The 16,360-nt window shown below is 35.4% G+C and overlaps 1 protein-coding gene across 1 annotated transcript in view; it reads right to left on the bottom strand.

The window, feature by feature from the left end:
- The window catches only part of LOC138708154 (omega-amidase NIT2), a 34,255-nt gene extending 18,309 nt beyond the window's left edge, over nucleotides 1–15,946 (bottom strand). The window contains exons 1-4 of the mRNA XM_069838409.1: nucleotides 15,682–15,946; nucleotides 12,292–12,438; nucleotides 7,333–7,517; nucleotides 1,945–2,113 (exon numbers count right to left, since the gene is read on the bottom strand). Coding sequence (XP_069694510.1) covers nucleotides 1,945–2,113; nucleotides 7,333–7,517; nucleotides 12,292–12,438; nucleotides 15,682–15,694 — 514 coding nt within the window. The 5' untranslated portion in view covers nucleotides 15,695–15,946. The remainder of the gene's footprint in view (nucleotides 1–1,944; nucleotides 2,114–7,332; nucleotides 7,518–12,291; nucleotides 12,439–15,681) is intronic.
- Between the last annotated feature and the right edge of the window lie 414 nt (nucleotides 15,947–16,360).

The following is a 16,360-nucleotide window of genomic DNA, read 5'->3' as shown; positions in this document are numbered from 1 at the left end:
TCAAGTATTATTAGAAACAGTGTGTGTTCGATATAGTCTAAGTGATCTGAAAATCAAGAACAGAGTGATCATCATCATCATCGACGCTACAGCCCAATTTGAGCCTCGGCCTCTCTTCCATGCACCTCTGTCCTTGGCAACCAACAACCATCCTTTAATTCCCACTTTCTTTAGATCCTCTAACATTCCATCCATCCATCGCAGTCTTGGTCGTCCTACACTCCTTTTTCCTTCAAATTTATTCCCCATAACTTTCTTGGGTATCTCATGATCTGCCATCCTTTGCACATGTCCTGCCCATCGTAATCTTGATATTTTAATGACTGTAACCACATCAGGGGACTTATATAGTTGGTAAAGTTCAAAGTTGTATCTTATTCGCCATTCTCCATTATCACATATTGGGCCATATATCTTCCTTAGAATTTTGGTTTCAAAGGATCTCAATCTTGACATATGAGTCTTTGAGAGGGTCCACGTTTCTCTGCCATATGTTAATACAGGTTTTATCAAAACATTATAAATATTGCATTTTGTTTCCCTTGTAAGAAGTCTTGACTTAAAGTGCCTCAATGATCCAAAATATGCTTTATTAGCACTTTGAATTCTTCTATCAATTTCTTCACTAATATCATTAGTGTCATTGATTAAGGAGCCCAGATATACAAAACTAGAGACCCTCTGAAATTTATATTGATTAATTTTTAAATGGGTTGTTGTTGTCAAGTTTCTTTTTTGTTTTTTACATCCAACAATCATGTACTTAGTCTTCTGTTCGTTAATTTTCAGCCCCATTTTTTGGGCTGCTGTTTCTAAAGCAGTAAATGTTCTCTTAACATTCTCCTCAGATCGACCAATGATATCTATATCATCAGCATAGGCCAGTATTTGGGATGATTTGTAGAGTATTGTACTTCTAGTTTGTATATCTGCATCCCTTATCACTTTTTTTTTCAAGGGCAATATTAAATAAAAGACACGCTAGTGAGTCACCCTGTCTTAGACCCTTAGTTGTTTGAAATAAATCTGATAGTTCAGATTGGATCTTTATTTGACACTGACTGTCATCCATGCATGTTTTAACTAGTCTCACCAGCTTCTTAGGAATGTTCAGCTCTACCATCGCCTTATAAAGCTCAGCTCTACTGATGCTGTCATATGCCATTGAAAAATCAACAAACAAGAGATGAGTTTCAATATTTTGTTCATATGTTTTCTCAATAATTTATCTTAAAGTAAAAATTTGATCAATTGTCGACTTTCCGCTTCTGAAGCCAGCTTGATATTTTCCTATGGCCCTTTCTGTGTATGGTAATAGAACAGAGTGATAAAAGTGTCAATTCTGAATGAATTAGAGAAGTGTAATAGGAAGTTAAGTAAAACGATAGAGATAATTGAGTCTGGCGGAGGAGGCTAGCTAGGATAGCGAAGTATAATATGTAGAAAATTAGTGAGATCTGAAAAAGGAAATGCACACAACAAACAGACATCATAATGAACTTATTGGACAATGGGGTAGTATGTTTTAGTAACAAGTATTATTAGAAACAGTATGTGTTCGATATAAGTGTACTGAAAATCAAGAACAAAGTCGAAAAGTGGCAATTTTGAATGATCTAAATCAAGTTGTTATGTTTTGAAAGGTGAGAATAATGATCAATTTAAATGGGATCTAAAGTCAAATTATAAGAGCGTCTACAAAAGGTATATCTGTAATGAACGTAATTGTGGCACCAGATACAAAAATTGTGAGCTCCACATTACATGGATGTAAATGTTGGCAATCAAATACAATACAATACATTGGGTAAGTATGCAGTTGAAGATAACTTTAAACAAACTACTACTACTACTCTCTTTCCAGTAGTTGCCACTGTATTGAAATTTAAACAGATACATTTTGCGAAGAATAACGTGAATCAATGACAACTTATATTAACATACCTTCCTTCCTATAAATTTGAGCCATTTCAGGAAATCTTATATCATAGCAGATTCCAACTCCAACTTTACAGACATCAGTATTAAAAGTTGTGAAAGAATTTCCAGCACTCAGTGTTTCAGACTCCTTGAAGCGAATTCCACCAGGGATATCAATATCAAATAAATGTACCTGAAAAACAGTACACACAAATATCAGTTACTGTAATTCATTTAAGGACACTTAGTAGAGATTTCCAGCTGCTGCATATGCTTTACCTTACCTTAAAAGAAACTGAATTTTCTCCAGAACTATAGCAGTAGGTAAACAAAATTTTCACTTGTGGTTTTTTTAATTGTTATTTTACGACTCTTTATCAACTGCTATGGTCATCTAGTGTCTGAGTGATATGAAGGTGATAATGTCAGCGATATGAGTTCAGGATCCAGTGCCGAAAATTGCCCAGCATTTGCTCTTAATGGGTTGAGGGAAAGCCCCAGAATAAACCTCAACCAGGTAGCTTGACCCAACCAGGATTTGAACCCAGGCCCACTCATTTCACAGTCAGATATGCTAACCATTACCACGGTAGACTTCACCAATCATAAATCACACCCTGATGAATTGACTGATACCCAGAGTAACTAGAATTAATTTCTTTCAGTTGGCAATAATTCAACTCTGGACTGAATTTTTTTGTCTGGTATTATTGATCCCAGGTGGTGACAGGATTTTTTCTCGTTGCCAAACTTTCAGAACTGCCCCGAGGTTCACTCAGGCTCCTATAAAATTGAGTACCGGGTCTTCCCCATATATATTCTCCTTTTCTACCAAACGACGTAATGCCCTAGTTCAGAACCTATACATTGCCTATTAAATGTGCGAGGTCACTCAGTCACAATTTGAAAGGACAGGGAACCTCTCAATTTGCAGATTTAGATTTCACGGCACTTCTTCTGACAGCCTTCACCTGCCTTGTCATCGAACAACAGATGACAGAGTCTTCACGACTCCAGTTGCACTGCTAAATGGCTAAGCCCCTTTCAATGAGCAAGATAAAACCTGCCATCCTAACGGTAAACAAACGAGTCTTCTCGACTCCTCCTGCACTGCGATATGACACAGTTCATTTCAATGTGTAGATTTACACCACCTCGTCCCGTCCTGTGATCACTTGATCACATTCCGTCCCCTCGTGTATGTGGTACCTAAGAGGTTACGTCCATTTTCGGCTTTCCCCTTCAAAATTTTCTAGAACTTCTTCAGTGGAGCAGTGTAAACCAGAGTGAGACTAGTGGCCAGCAGACTTGGAGCTCACATATTTAGTTTCTTACAGCCCCCAACCCCTTGCAAGGACGAGTTTTGCATACCTTTTTAAATTTGTCCTCCCAATTCTCCTCTCTTTTTTCGATTTTCGATTTCCCGGGGGTCAAAGGCGGTCAGAGCGTGGTGCCAACCACACCACCTCATTCTAGTACCGAGGTCATGGAAAGCATGGGGCTCTACCTCCATGCCCCCCAAGTGCCTTCATGGCATGTTACGGGGATACCTTTACCTTTACTGCTACCTGGTTGAGGTTTATTCTGGGGCTTTCCCTCAACTCAATAAGAGCAAATGCTGGGCAATTTTCGGCACTGGACCCTGGATTCATATCACTGCCATTATCACCTTCACATCACTAAGACACTAGATAACCATAGCAGTTTATAAAGCGTCGTAAAATAACTAATAACAAAAATCACAAGTAAATCGGTAAATAAATGTACACAGATCATTTGGTAGCTTCATTTACATTGGTGGACGAATATATCCTGTAACTAACATGGCCCATGTCCTGTTACTAACGTGACTTCATTCCACATTTCCTCCCCTAGTATTTTAACAAAGATTAATAAATTAATGAATGAGGTCTCATTTTGTTTTACAATGACAGTACTCTTGCACAATAAGATTGCAAATCCTATCCTCCTTATGACTGCTGTGAATTAGAGGATTGAAAATGATCTTCATATTATGTCAACATTTCTTGGTCCTGTGGCTAACACAACCTTATTTGGAAATATTAAAAGTATTTATTTCAGTCACTAACTTCACAGCATATGTTTAAGGTGTTAAACCTTTGCATTACATGTTTAAAAGACGTATGAACGTTTTCGTTGGACTACGCCAACATCATCAGATACGAAGTACATTTCAGCAATATCAGTGCTCTCTACATAATCTCTACAAATACAAAACATATTTAATGGCATGCAAAATAAAACATACTAAAAACCAAAATGGTTATGATACGCATTGACATTCTTGCATGACTGCCCTTATTGTCAATTAATTAAAATACACGTGTAAGTTGCAAAATATGTATGTTTGCAAGTCTTCACACATGGAATAATGAAGTAACATGATATAAAAGGAATAAAAATATAAAATGTAAAACTAAGGTAATTATGTATTATGAGTGTGAAGAGTTGCAAATTACAGTATTTAATTACATTTATTATATTCATATCCCAATAATGCACATATTTCAACCATTCAGAACGTGTGTATCATGGTGTGTGTCTCGTGATTTGTCTTGAATGTTTTTCAAATTAATATGGTTGTCTTAAAAACGCCAATATATTATAAGTTGGGTTGTTTAATGTTGATACTAATGTATATTTAATTTGACGATGATGCTGTTCATCCAATCTGGAAATAATTGCAATCAGTGAGTTGATGACCCAATTTTGAACAATTTTAAAATTTTAATTTATGTACTATGTTAAATGGATAGAAACTTACATGGCAATATATGGTCGATATCCAATACTGTAATCGTAATAAACTGTATTATTTTGCATGTCACTAAATATGTTTTGTATTTGTAGAGATTATGTAGAGATTTTATTGATATTGCTGAAATGTACTTTGTATCTGATGATGTGGGCGTAGTCCAACGAAAACGTTCATACGTCTTTTAAACATGTAATGCAAAGATTTAACACCTTAAACATACGCTGTGAAGTCAGTGACTGAAATAATAGTACATTATGCAACGAGCCTATAATGATAGTAATTAAGAAGCGAGTATGGATGTTTATGAAACGAGAGCAAGCGAGTTTCATAATTTTCATACGAGCTTCTTAATTACCATTATAGGCAAGTTTCATACGACTTTTTATGCTCGACCATATTTCTAACTTGAAATTATTCAGATGTATACATTTTATTTGTATCTGACAAGATCGGAAGTGACCTTGTTCTAGGTCGTGAATTGTGAGATGTGCGCAGACGCGAAAGTATTGATTTTTTCCGAGGAACAATAATGTCATTGACCTTGATGTAATCCCGTTAAACTTGATATAACCTTGATTATTGAATTCGACACTGAAAAACGAGATGACAAATTGAATTTATTTGAATATTATTTACAATTAACGCTAATTATTATAGTAACAGAACATAACCTTCTGCGACAGTATTGGATTTCCAGCCTCCGTGACTTTTCGCTAATTCTCTTTCGATTGCATATCCGAGAATAATAGATACTTGCGGTTTTATAACGGTACAAAGCTGACTTGTCATTGGCTGAACACCTGTAAGCTTAGTTGTCATTGGCTGAACACCTGTACTTTAATGACTTTAATGAGTAGGTGTACTTTAATGACATGCATTAAAGGACTGCTACCAGGTGTATAATTACTACATTTCGGCATGGTCGAGCATAAATACTTTTAATATACAATACAGACTTCTCTGAAAACTATAAAATGAATTGCTTATTTGGAAAGTTCAAAGAAATTCAACCAGGGAAATTTCAACTCCACTTGGACGAATAAGGAAAATGCGTTGATATAATAATTCACCAGTTAGGATATTCTTTTGCCCGATTAGTTCCTTAATGTCTAATAAAGAATGACAATTTGCATGGATTTCCTTATTCATTATAACTTTGAGGATAACCACTTCCTGTCCAGTGCCCGAAGGGTTCCTTAATACCTAACAAAGAGTGACCATTTGCATGGAGTTGCTTGCTCATTATAAGGTTGAAGGTAACAATTTCCTGTCCACCATTATATGGTGACAGGACATGGATTCATCATTTTAAGCCTGAGACAAAAAGACAATCCATGGAGTGGCATCACACAAACTCACTATGGAAGAAACATTTTAAAACTCCTCATATGTAACTATGTAAGTGAGGCAATGATATTCCAGCTGTATGAGAGATGTGCATTGATAAGAAACGTAAAAAATTACATATTACAGTTATATGAACACTAATAATTATATTATATTTATTAGTGTTCATATAACTGTAACATATAATTAATTGGTTAACTAGCGGACTTACTCGTGTTAATTATGTAAGATTTGTGCAGCTTACAGCTGTTTCAGTGCTTCACGCACCATCCTCGGAGCCTAATAGATCTTGGCGTCATCTCGAACTTCTCTGCCTGTTGTGTGGGTGTGTTTGATTGTTGAAAGGTGTTGAAGTGTGGAGTCAAATAGTGTGTGTGTACTGAAATTGATCTGTGTGTTGAGAATTTGATTGGGGTGTGTTTTAGTGTGTCTGTATATTTCGTATTGTTCTAGTGTGTTGAGTTTTTAGTTCTTGGGTTGTATGTGTAGGATTTCCATGTCCGCATTTATGTTATTGTATGTATGGTTAGCATTAGTTATGTGATCGGCATATGTAGATGTATTGTGTCCTCTGGTTATTGCTTTAATGTGTTCTGACATGGAAATCCTACACATACAACCCAAGAACCAAAAACTCAACACACTAGAACAATACGAAATATACAGACACACTAAAACACACCCCAATCAAATTCTCAACACACAGATCAATTTCAGTACACACACACACTATTTGACTCCACACTTCAACACCTTTCAACAATCAAACACACCCACATAACAGGCAGAGAAGTTCGAGATGACGCCGAGATCTGGTAGGCTCTGAGGATGGTGCGTGAAGCACTGAAACAGCTGTAAGCCGCACAAATCTTACATAATTAACACGAGTAAGTCCGCTAGTTAACCAATTAATTATATTCAAGTGTTAAAAGTAGTGTACGCAAGATTCAAAATGTAATATATAATTTTTTACGTTTCTTATCAAATCTATGAACACTGTATAATTGGCCCAACATGTGTGGTTTATCTTTGAATAAGATGTGCATAGATGATACATATTCTCTGAATATGCCTGGTATGAGGAACAAGTAGGATTATTGTTCGGTGTTTTAATTATGTCATTCTCTCAGTATCAATGAGAAAAAGATAAGATTATTTGTTTCTTTAAGAAAGGAAACCTTAAAGAATAACTTAACTACACACCACTTGCAAAAATGTAATTTGAGGAAAATGATAAAATCTCGTGCTATATGAAGAAATGGCGTTTGCTTTGTCGTAAAACTTACTTTTCGGTGTTTAGTGATAAGATTCCCTGATGGATTCCATATCGTGCATGTGTTATAAAACTTCTTATTATCTTCTTCAGGAATGGAGCCCGCAACTAGGTACACATTGTGCTCTTTGGCAGCTGCAGACAGAGCCAAACTTGTCTCTCCTGATGGGACTGCTTCAGCATACTTCGGAAAAAATTCTGGAAAATAAAATTAAAATAATACTAAAATGTTTAGCTACTTAATCTTCTAAGGATGGAGATATATACTGCGAACTGCAATTACTCATGAAGGCAATATTATAATATATGATATATTTTACACTTGTATCTAGAATGTTTCACAAATTTTACTTTCACCTTTGAAAATAGCCTACTACAGTAGACACTCGTTAATCTGAAATCAGATAAACTGAACACTCAGTTAAATCAAACAAACTGTTTGGTTCCGGCTGAATTAATAGAGAAAAACCCACCACTTCAACCGAATTTTGGATAAACCATACTACAGACTGAAATGTTGCCCCTTCAGTACACATTACATAAGTTATTCCTTGGATAAACCGAACATATTGTACAGTGTACAGGAGTGTTTCATTCTTTGGGCTTTCAAGGCTTAGCCGTTTTGGTATTTATTTAATGTACGTAATACATGTTTCAATTATCTTTGTTGCAAATTCCATAGCTTGAAACACCTCAATTCTGACTGAAACTTATGTTACAGTACCTTTAAAATGTACTGTAGCATTGTATTCCACTTACTCAGTACGTAGGCCTATTGTTACTGAATTGTATTGTTGAAATTATTTTTTAGTGGGTTACTTTACGACGCTGTATCAACATCTCAGGTTGTTGTTGTTGTTTTTAGTTGGCTATTTAACGACGCTGTATCAACTACTAGATTATTTAGCGTCGATGAGATTGGTGATAGCGAGATGATATTTGGCGAGATGAGGTCGAGGATTCGCCATAGATTACCTTGCATTCACATTATGGTTGTAGAAAACCTCGGAAAAACGCAACCAGGTAATCAGTCCAAGCGGGGATCGAACCCGCGCCCGAATGCAACTTCAAACCAGCAGCCAAGCACCTTAACCGACTGAGCCACACCGGTGGCTGTTGTTGTTGTTGTTGTTGTTGTTGAAGAAGATGATCAGAAGGACATTTACTGTAGGTAGTATCATTTCTAGAAAGTTTGTTAATCATTAAAGAAGGCAGATATAAATACAATACTGTATAAGTATTTATTTATTTACTAGCCGTACCCGTGTGCTCCGCTGCACCTGTTAGAAATAAATATAAAGTAATTGCATAATTAAAATAGGACGTTTGATCCAGGGAACATTTGTGTTTGATAGAAGGATAAATCGTTTAATATGTTACTTAATTTAAATTGTATTTAAATAATTAAAATGAGGGTCATTTTGGTCCAGAGAGCAATCATTTGGTGCAATGACAATTCCTTTAACATGTTTCTTAATTGTTATTACATGCAACCATAGTTTAATGAAGATTGACATATCATTTAGTTTTAATGTGTATACTTTATATTACTTGCTATATGTTTCAGAAGTTACTGTAATAACATTGTAGAATTATGTTCATCTAGAGAAACTACACTTTCCAATGGTGAAATAATAATTATACAATTAATTAGCTTCCGATATTACTTCATACAAACACAGAAACATTCTCTGTAGGCTATGTTTAATAGCTTAAAATTGTTGTTGTCCAAGGCCCCTTATAGACGAAGTCATTTGTTATTATTTCAGTACAGCGCCTTAGATGGCGTTGTTATTGTAATTTTAAAACGCATTTATCTCATTAAATATCAGTCCTATCAAAATTTTGTATAGAATAAAACTTATCGAAAATTATGTTTAAAGAAACTTTTGTTATGTAACATTTTTCATGAAAATCAATAATAAGCGAGATATTTCGATTTATTTAATTCAGGCCCCCTTACAACCCCGCTTTTAAATAAAGTATTTTGAATGCCATATAGCCTAAAATCTAAGTTACGAACGAACTTAATTTATATTCCAATTTTCATATAAATTGGTTCAGCCATTATCGCGTGAAAAGGTAACAAACAGACAGACAGACAGACAGACAGACAGACAGACAGACAGACAGACATACATACATACAAACAAAAATTTCAAAAAAGTGATTTTCGGTTTCAGGATGGTTAATTATACATGTTAACACCAATTATTTTTGGGAAATCGAAAATTACCAGAAAAATTTTGGCTACAGATTTATTATTAGTATAGATTTATTTATTGATAGGGTACCCTGGATCGTGTTTATGAAACAACCCTGAAGTGCTGACTACCCACAGTGACAGAAATCAACTGAATATACTTATTTTGCCATTTTACATGATAGGGACCTATTTTTTACCAAAACCTCACTAGGTTGAACTTCGTTAAACCGAACTTATTGTTTTTCAGTCCCTTGGAATTCGGATTAACGAGGGTCTACTGTAACTGAAAGTTTGTGAAAAAAATATTTATAACTGTACAGAGAACAGTAAGTTTATGTTTGAACATGTTAACTCTTTCAATAACGAAAATAAAACTACTCACAATTACATGAAATAGAAAATGTCTCCAGTTTGTTTGCAAAGTACTACAGGACACTTTCCGACACAAAAAGAACTTCATTATTTTTCCCACAATATAAACACAGTCTAGTATATACAGTCACGAAGCTTGAGTTGTGATGGTGCTGGGAACAATAGACTGTGTCAGTACAATTTCGCATTGTCTGTAATGAGACGATATTAGCGATCCTAGTAGTTAGCAACTATCTATGGAAGCATATTTACTACATATTGAGCTTCATGACTGTATATACTAGACTGTGATATAAACATGAAAACAGTTATGGATATAAGATACGTAAAATTATCAGAAATGAGAAACATATAGCTTATATGGAATGTAGGATGTAAAGAAAAAAGGGCTACTAACTTTTTGGAAGAGAAATATAAAACAAATATTGAAACATAAACATACCTAACCTAACCTAACCTAATTAAATGTGTCTGTAATTAGTAGGTCCCGGAAGTTCATACCTTAAAAAACTATGCCTACTGAATATAGGCCCTTAAAAAGTGCAAAATGTGCACAAATAAATAAGAGTGTCCTGCAACAGCATGAACTTACATTACTCCTTAGAGGTCGAAGCAGAAGTAGTTTCATTGTCTAACAACAGCGATGAATTGCAGTGCACGACCAACATGTGACTGAAGTTTTCAATTAAGAAACTGCGTCTGTTGTCCCTGAAGATGCTCTTGTATCATGAAACCTTCTTTCCACGTCACAAGACGTTGATTTATTGTTCCACAGACAGAGTTAATTCTTTAGGTGCAATGGAGGATTTTCCTCCGAGAATGTCTCTAATATCGTACAACTGTTGGTATCTAAAATTGTTTAATATTGTTAGTCACTTATTCCTTTATTTTTTGCCCTTCACTAAAGAAACATCTCAGATTAGATTGAGTTTATTAAAAGGCGGCTTGTAACATATGTAAGGGAGTGCCAACAGTTTCAAATAATGTGATAGCTTTTGGTAAACCAAAAAATGAGCAGATATAAACACAAAATTCCTTTCCACCTCATTGTTTGCCAGCATATGTTGAGCTGTCTTAATAGATGTAGCATTACTAGAGTCCAATGAATTAACCATATCTTTACCTACATGCAGATGCTGAACATAATACAATGCTGCATTGAGCCACGTTCCCTATCAGGTGAACATTGGTGCAGGTGGAAATGGAGTATTAGGTGCTATTGGTGTAAGTAACTGAACTCTTTGATGGGCATTTAACAAAAACTTTCTTTATGGAGACATGCAAGTCAGCGACCTAGCACGTGATGTTTGACTTTTCGTATTTCATCACAGTGATTTACATATTCTATCTCAGTTCAGCTTTTGCAGCCACGAGGGGAAAAAACATTGTAAATTTTATAAATATGCAGTTTAGGTCTTGACGTAGCATGCATTTAGAAAACGAAGAAAATATGCACATAATGCAACAGAAAATCATGCTTAGTAAACTCAAAAATTCATTCGTATATTGATTAATTTAGAAATCTTCTCACTATTCGTGACCTGCCACAAGGGACAAAGAGTACTTAACCATATAAATGTTTACAAGTTCAGTGAACCATTAATTTTGTTTTGACAATGAAACTCCTACAAGTACATAGCTGCAAATACATTTTGTGATTGGTGTAAATATACCTAGTTTTAGAGAGGAAGTGTTACAAAAAAGTAAAGAATGCTAATGAACTTGGTTTCATTTCGAATATAGGTGATGCTTCAGGAGAGCAATTGATCCTTTCAATGCAGCTAAAGTTACAATCGGAATAATAGATGTCGGTATTCCAAGCCTCTTAAACACATCTTTCATGAAGAGAGTAGTGGTACCTCTTGCTCCAACCAGAAGTCCGATTACTTCAAGCCTTTTTAGCTGGTACTTTTGGAGGTAATATGGAATGGTAGGGTTGTAGATATTCTTTTTTTCCTTATCCACTTCTGCTGGCTGTTCCTCATTCATTTCGAAACACATAGTGGGATCAATTATGAATCTAGATCTTGTAGATTCCTTGAAAGCTATTATATCTATGCGCTGTGTACTCCCAGTGACTGAGAGACCATGTACTTCTTCAAAGGTGTTGTAATCGGCATCTTTAAGGGCAGTGGCTATAATTGATCGTACTTGGTGGTGTCTAGCGTTTCGCAGACCGTCGCTGTGCGGACAGGATCCCAGGACGTGTGCAAGAGTTTCAACCTCGTTGTGGCAATGCCACAATGTGGGTTTCATAAAATAAGAAAATAATTATGCTCTCCAGGAAAAAAATATGCAAGTACATGAACTTCCAAGCATACATGCAATTTCTTACCTACTACATATACTACAATAGAAATGAGAACCAAAGATAATTGTTTCATATTTACGCACTCGTTCCATATGGTGAGTTGAAGCATTCTGGTAAGGCAACCAGAGATGATCCATTTTCTTTTGCCTTCTTTATGAAGCTCAAAGCACGTTTGACATTTTCTGATTTGTCTTCACCAACAGCCAACTGAATTAAAGCAATACGAAATTCTATAAAAGAAATAAAAATGCATTTTTAATACAGTATTATAAAACGTAGAGTTTGAGAATACCAAAGTGCACAAAGAAGCTTTCATAACTGCATACTCGTTACATTTTTCTCTCTGAATCTGTGTTCAGTTACTACAGCTAGAGATAATATCCTGTTATGTGCCGTAAATGTGCTTATTAGAAGGGCAGGACTATGCCCTACACTGAAGAAATATTATGCTAAGGAAAATACAGCTGTCTTGAAGATCAACAAATTAGGCCTACCTTTTGAAATTGGTAGGTTTGAATTTTGGTTTTAGCACAGAAAAATTACATGCTACCCAGTCAAGAGAATCCTCAACAATTACGAGAACTTATCTGTGCACGTAAGGAGCATATGATAAGTGAGTAGCTACATATACCTGCAGAGTTTAAAAACAGTATCTTTAACTGTATTAGCATATTATAGTCTATACTTTCCTATGTAATTTCCAAGAAAAGTTCACTCTCGCATCTTCATTTAACACAACAAAACCCAGCCCAATCTAAAGGAATGAGACTAGTATAGATGGGCGACAAGAATATACAAAAGGAAAAAAGGGAACTTCCTTGGAAATAAACTTTTTCTTTCATTTCAGTAAAATATATTCCATGAATTTGTGTTATCAGCAACATTTTCAAATTTTATGTGCTACCGGTATTCTTCACCTGACATAATTAGGAACATTAAATCCAGATGTTTGAGATGGGCAGGGCATGTAGCACGTATGGGCAAATCCAGAAATGCATATAGAGTGTTAGTTAGTTAGTTGGGAGGCCGGAGAGAAAAAGACCTTTGGGGAGGCCGAGACATAGATGGGAAGACAGTATTGTACGAGAAATCGGGAGAATTACAGAAGACGAACTTGCACGTGTAAATGCCAATTTCCTTCGGAGATGTCAGGAATGTGTTGCAGCAGAGGGACACCATTTTCAACACCTTCTGCAGTCAAGGTTAGTAAACAATATGAATACTGTAATTTTATTTGCCGGTTCTAGCAACTGTAGCTGTCCCCGTTCACCAGAATGACAAGCGCTGATTCTGGGCCCGCCTGCTGCCGAGTGCCATAAAGAATATCATAGAATGCTCTGTACAAGTAAGGTAGGGGAAACTCGGAAATTTTGGCAATATGGGAAATTTGGCAATATTCTTGCATTTCTTCTATTGCCAAATTTCCTCCAGACTTTTAAGACATTCAATGACACGATCATAGAGTGCAACATCTGAGTGTACTTCTAGTTTTCGTTTCATTCGAATCCGCGCATTATAGTGGCACATATTGTTACTAATAAAAAGAAGTGTTGAATACTTCCTTTTGACGTGGTGGTTGTGTGGACGTGTGTATACAAAGACGGAAGAAAAGTGTTGTCCATTACCTACGTTGTTTGTGAATTACATATCAAAAGCTGAGATTCCATATAATAAGGTAAGCCATTTATATAATTAATATCTTCTGTCAATAACTCATCAGGCCTTAGCTCGTTTTATGTTCTTCTTAGCAAAAAATGTCTTCTCCAGGGTAATGTGAATTAGCCATTTTCCTTTATAGTGATATATTGCTGCTATCTTTGTACAAGAATGTGTACTCGATGGTAAAATTTAAGAATAGGGATGTATGAGGGATTTTACAGACTTCAATGCAGCACTGTGTGTGTGGTGTGTTGCAGATATGCCAAGGGAACGAGGACATTATTCTGAAAAATATTCCAAAGATGATTTGCGGGCTGCGATTGGGAGTGTTTTGAAAGTTAGATGATCGACTTATAGGGCTTCTAAGAAGTACAATGTGCCCTTTAACAACTTAAAGAGGTTTCTGTATGCATTCTCAGGACCCGATGACGTTGTCATTCCCAAGAAAGGAAGACCTCTAGCTCTAACCGTTGAGGAAGAGCAAAAACTGGTGACATATGTAATCAGAATGCAAGAACTTGGGTTTGGGCTATCGACAACAGAAATTAGAAGACAACCCTTCAATATAATTAATAAGAGTGGTCGGAAAAATCCATTCAATTTTTTTTCTTGCTTTTGTTTTGTGTTTATGGTATTTAGTGATTTCTTGTCCCAGTAAATTAAGTCTTATAAACCTTGTACCACTGTTTTATTTTGAAAATTTTATTTTTTAATCGTATTGCCAAATTACCCCTGTACTATTGCCAAATTATCCTGATGAAGTACCAAATCTGGAAACATGTAATTTGTTATTTATTAGTGTGTTATGTGCAAAGTAATTTAGATTTGTAGAATTTTCTTTCAGAGGTTTATTGGGATTTAATGTTTAAACACATTCCACAATAGAGGAATATTTAATTTCAGAATATGTAACTACAAACTGTGTCGAAATATAAAATATTGCCAAATTAGACGAGTCTCCCCTACATGTTTGGGGCGGGCTGGTGGACATACAACTTTCCTAGTGATCACTTCCAATTTCCACTAATCCACACTATAAATCCTAGCGATTTTGAAGGTATTTTAGAAATGTTTTCTAGTGGCGCATACATACTCAACCTTTACCTTACTTAGTTCAGCTAACGGCACGTTTTCTCGACGAAATTTATTTTGAACTCCTTGATTTGACTTAGGGAATATGTATTGATTTGACTTGGGGAATACGTACAAACTACTAAAATTGAGTGCAATAATAAATAACTCTAACCTTGTCACAGTCCTCGGTCTCCTGTCGCTTACCTATCTCCTCATCTAACTCTGTCGCATACCTCAGCCTCATGTCACTTGGCTATCCCCTGATTTAACACATTAAACCTTGTCACATTTCTCGGTGTCACTTCAATTAGCTGTCCCCTCGTCTAACTCAACCTAACGTTTAACATGCAATATTTACAGAAATATACGCTAGTGGAAGGTGAACCACAGTGCAACACGAATCGCACTAATATGTACCAAATAAAACAAACTCATAAACACTCCTTCTGTCACCCCCTGTCAAATATATAGCTAACATAAAGGCGTAAATACAAATTAGATTGCGCTCAATTTCAGTAGGCCTAGTTTGTACATATTCCCCAAGTAAAATAAAGCAGTTCAGAATCAATTTCGTCGAGAAAACGCGCAGACAGCTGAAGTAAATAATTACAATAGAATCCCCCCGCCCCCGTCCCCCAGATAACACTAAATTATTTTACAAATAATCTTATTATCACAGGATATGGATTTAACTTTTTAAACAAATTATTTGTGTCGTATAAATTATTATGAATACCTACTTCGTGATGCCATTCTTAATTCTTCATATATATTACCGGCTAAACACACCAAAATGTGGTTCAAAATGTTCCAATAAAACTATATTCCTCTACAAATCCGTCCGTATTAATCAACACAAGATCATCTGCAAGACATGTGACAGGACGTATATTACCACACATTAAAACGAAAATGGATGCAAGTAAACAAACGAGGGAAATAATATTTTGCACAAGAAACAAAGTGACACGTAAAATAAAGTTAACAATTTCCATTATAAAAAATAGTCATGAATATAACCCGATTACAAACTACTGATAATGAATTAGGTACGAAATTAACTTTAAATTAAGCGGCCATCGCTAAAACCAACATCGTTCATTTTCGTTGCAATTCAGTTTTGATTAAAGAAATTACCCTCTCGAAAAGATAACAATCAAAATTTCTCTCTGTATGCCATGTTGAACATGATACATTTAAATCATGTAGTTAGAATGTAGAAATGCAATGCAAATATTAATATAAATAGTTCGATTGAAATATTTATCACATATATAACTTCTATAATAGCATTGAGCGCTTGTTGTTCGATTTTTTTTTTCGTAGTTACAATTACTTGAACTAGATGGCAGACTATTACAAAGAATACAATTACTCGGACTAGATGGCAGACCAGTACAAAAAATACTGTATGACATA

This window comes from Periplaneta americana, chromosome 10 (assembly GCF_040183065.1).
Source record: "Periplaneta americana isolate PAMFEO1 chromosome 10, P.americana_PAMFEO1_priV1, whole genome shotgun sequence".
NCBI lineage: Eukaryota > Metazoa > Arthropoda > Insecta > Blattodea > Blattidae > Periplaneta > Periplaneta americana.
This window is presented reverse-complemented; position numbering and strand designations above follow the sequence as displayed.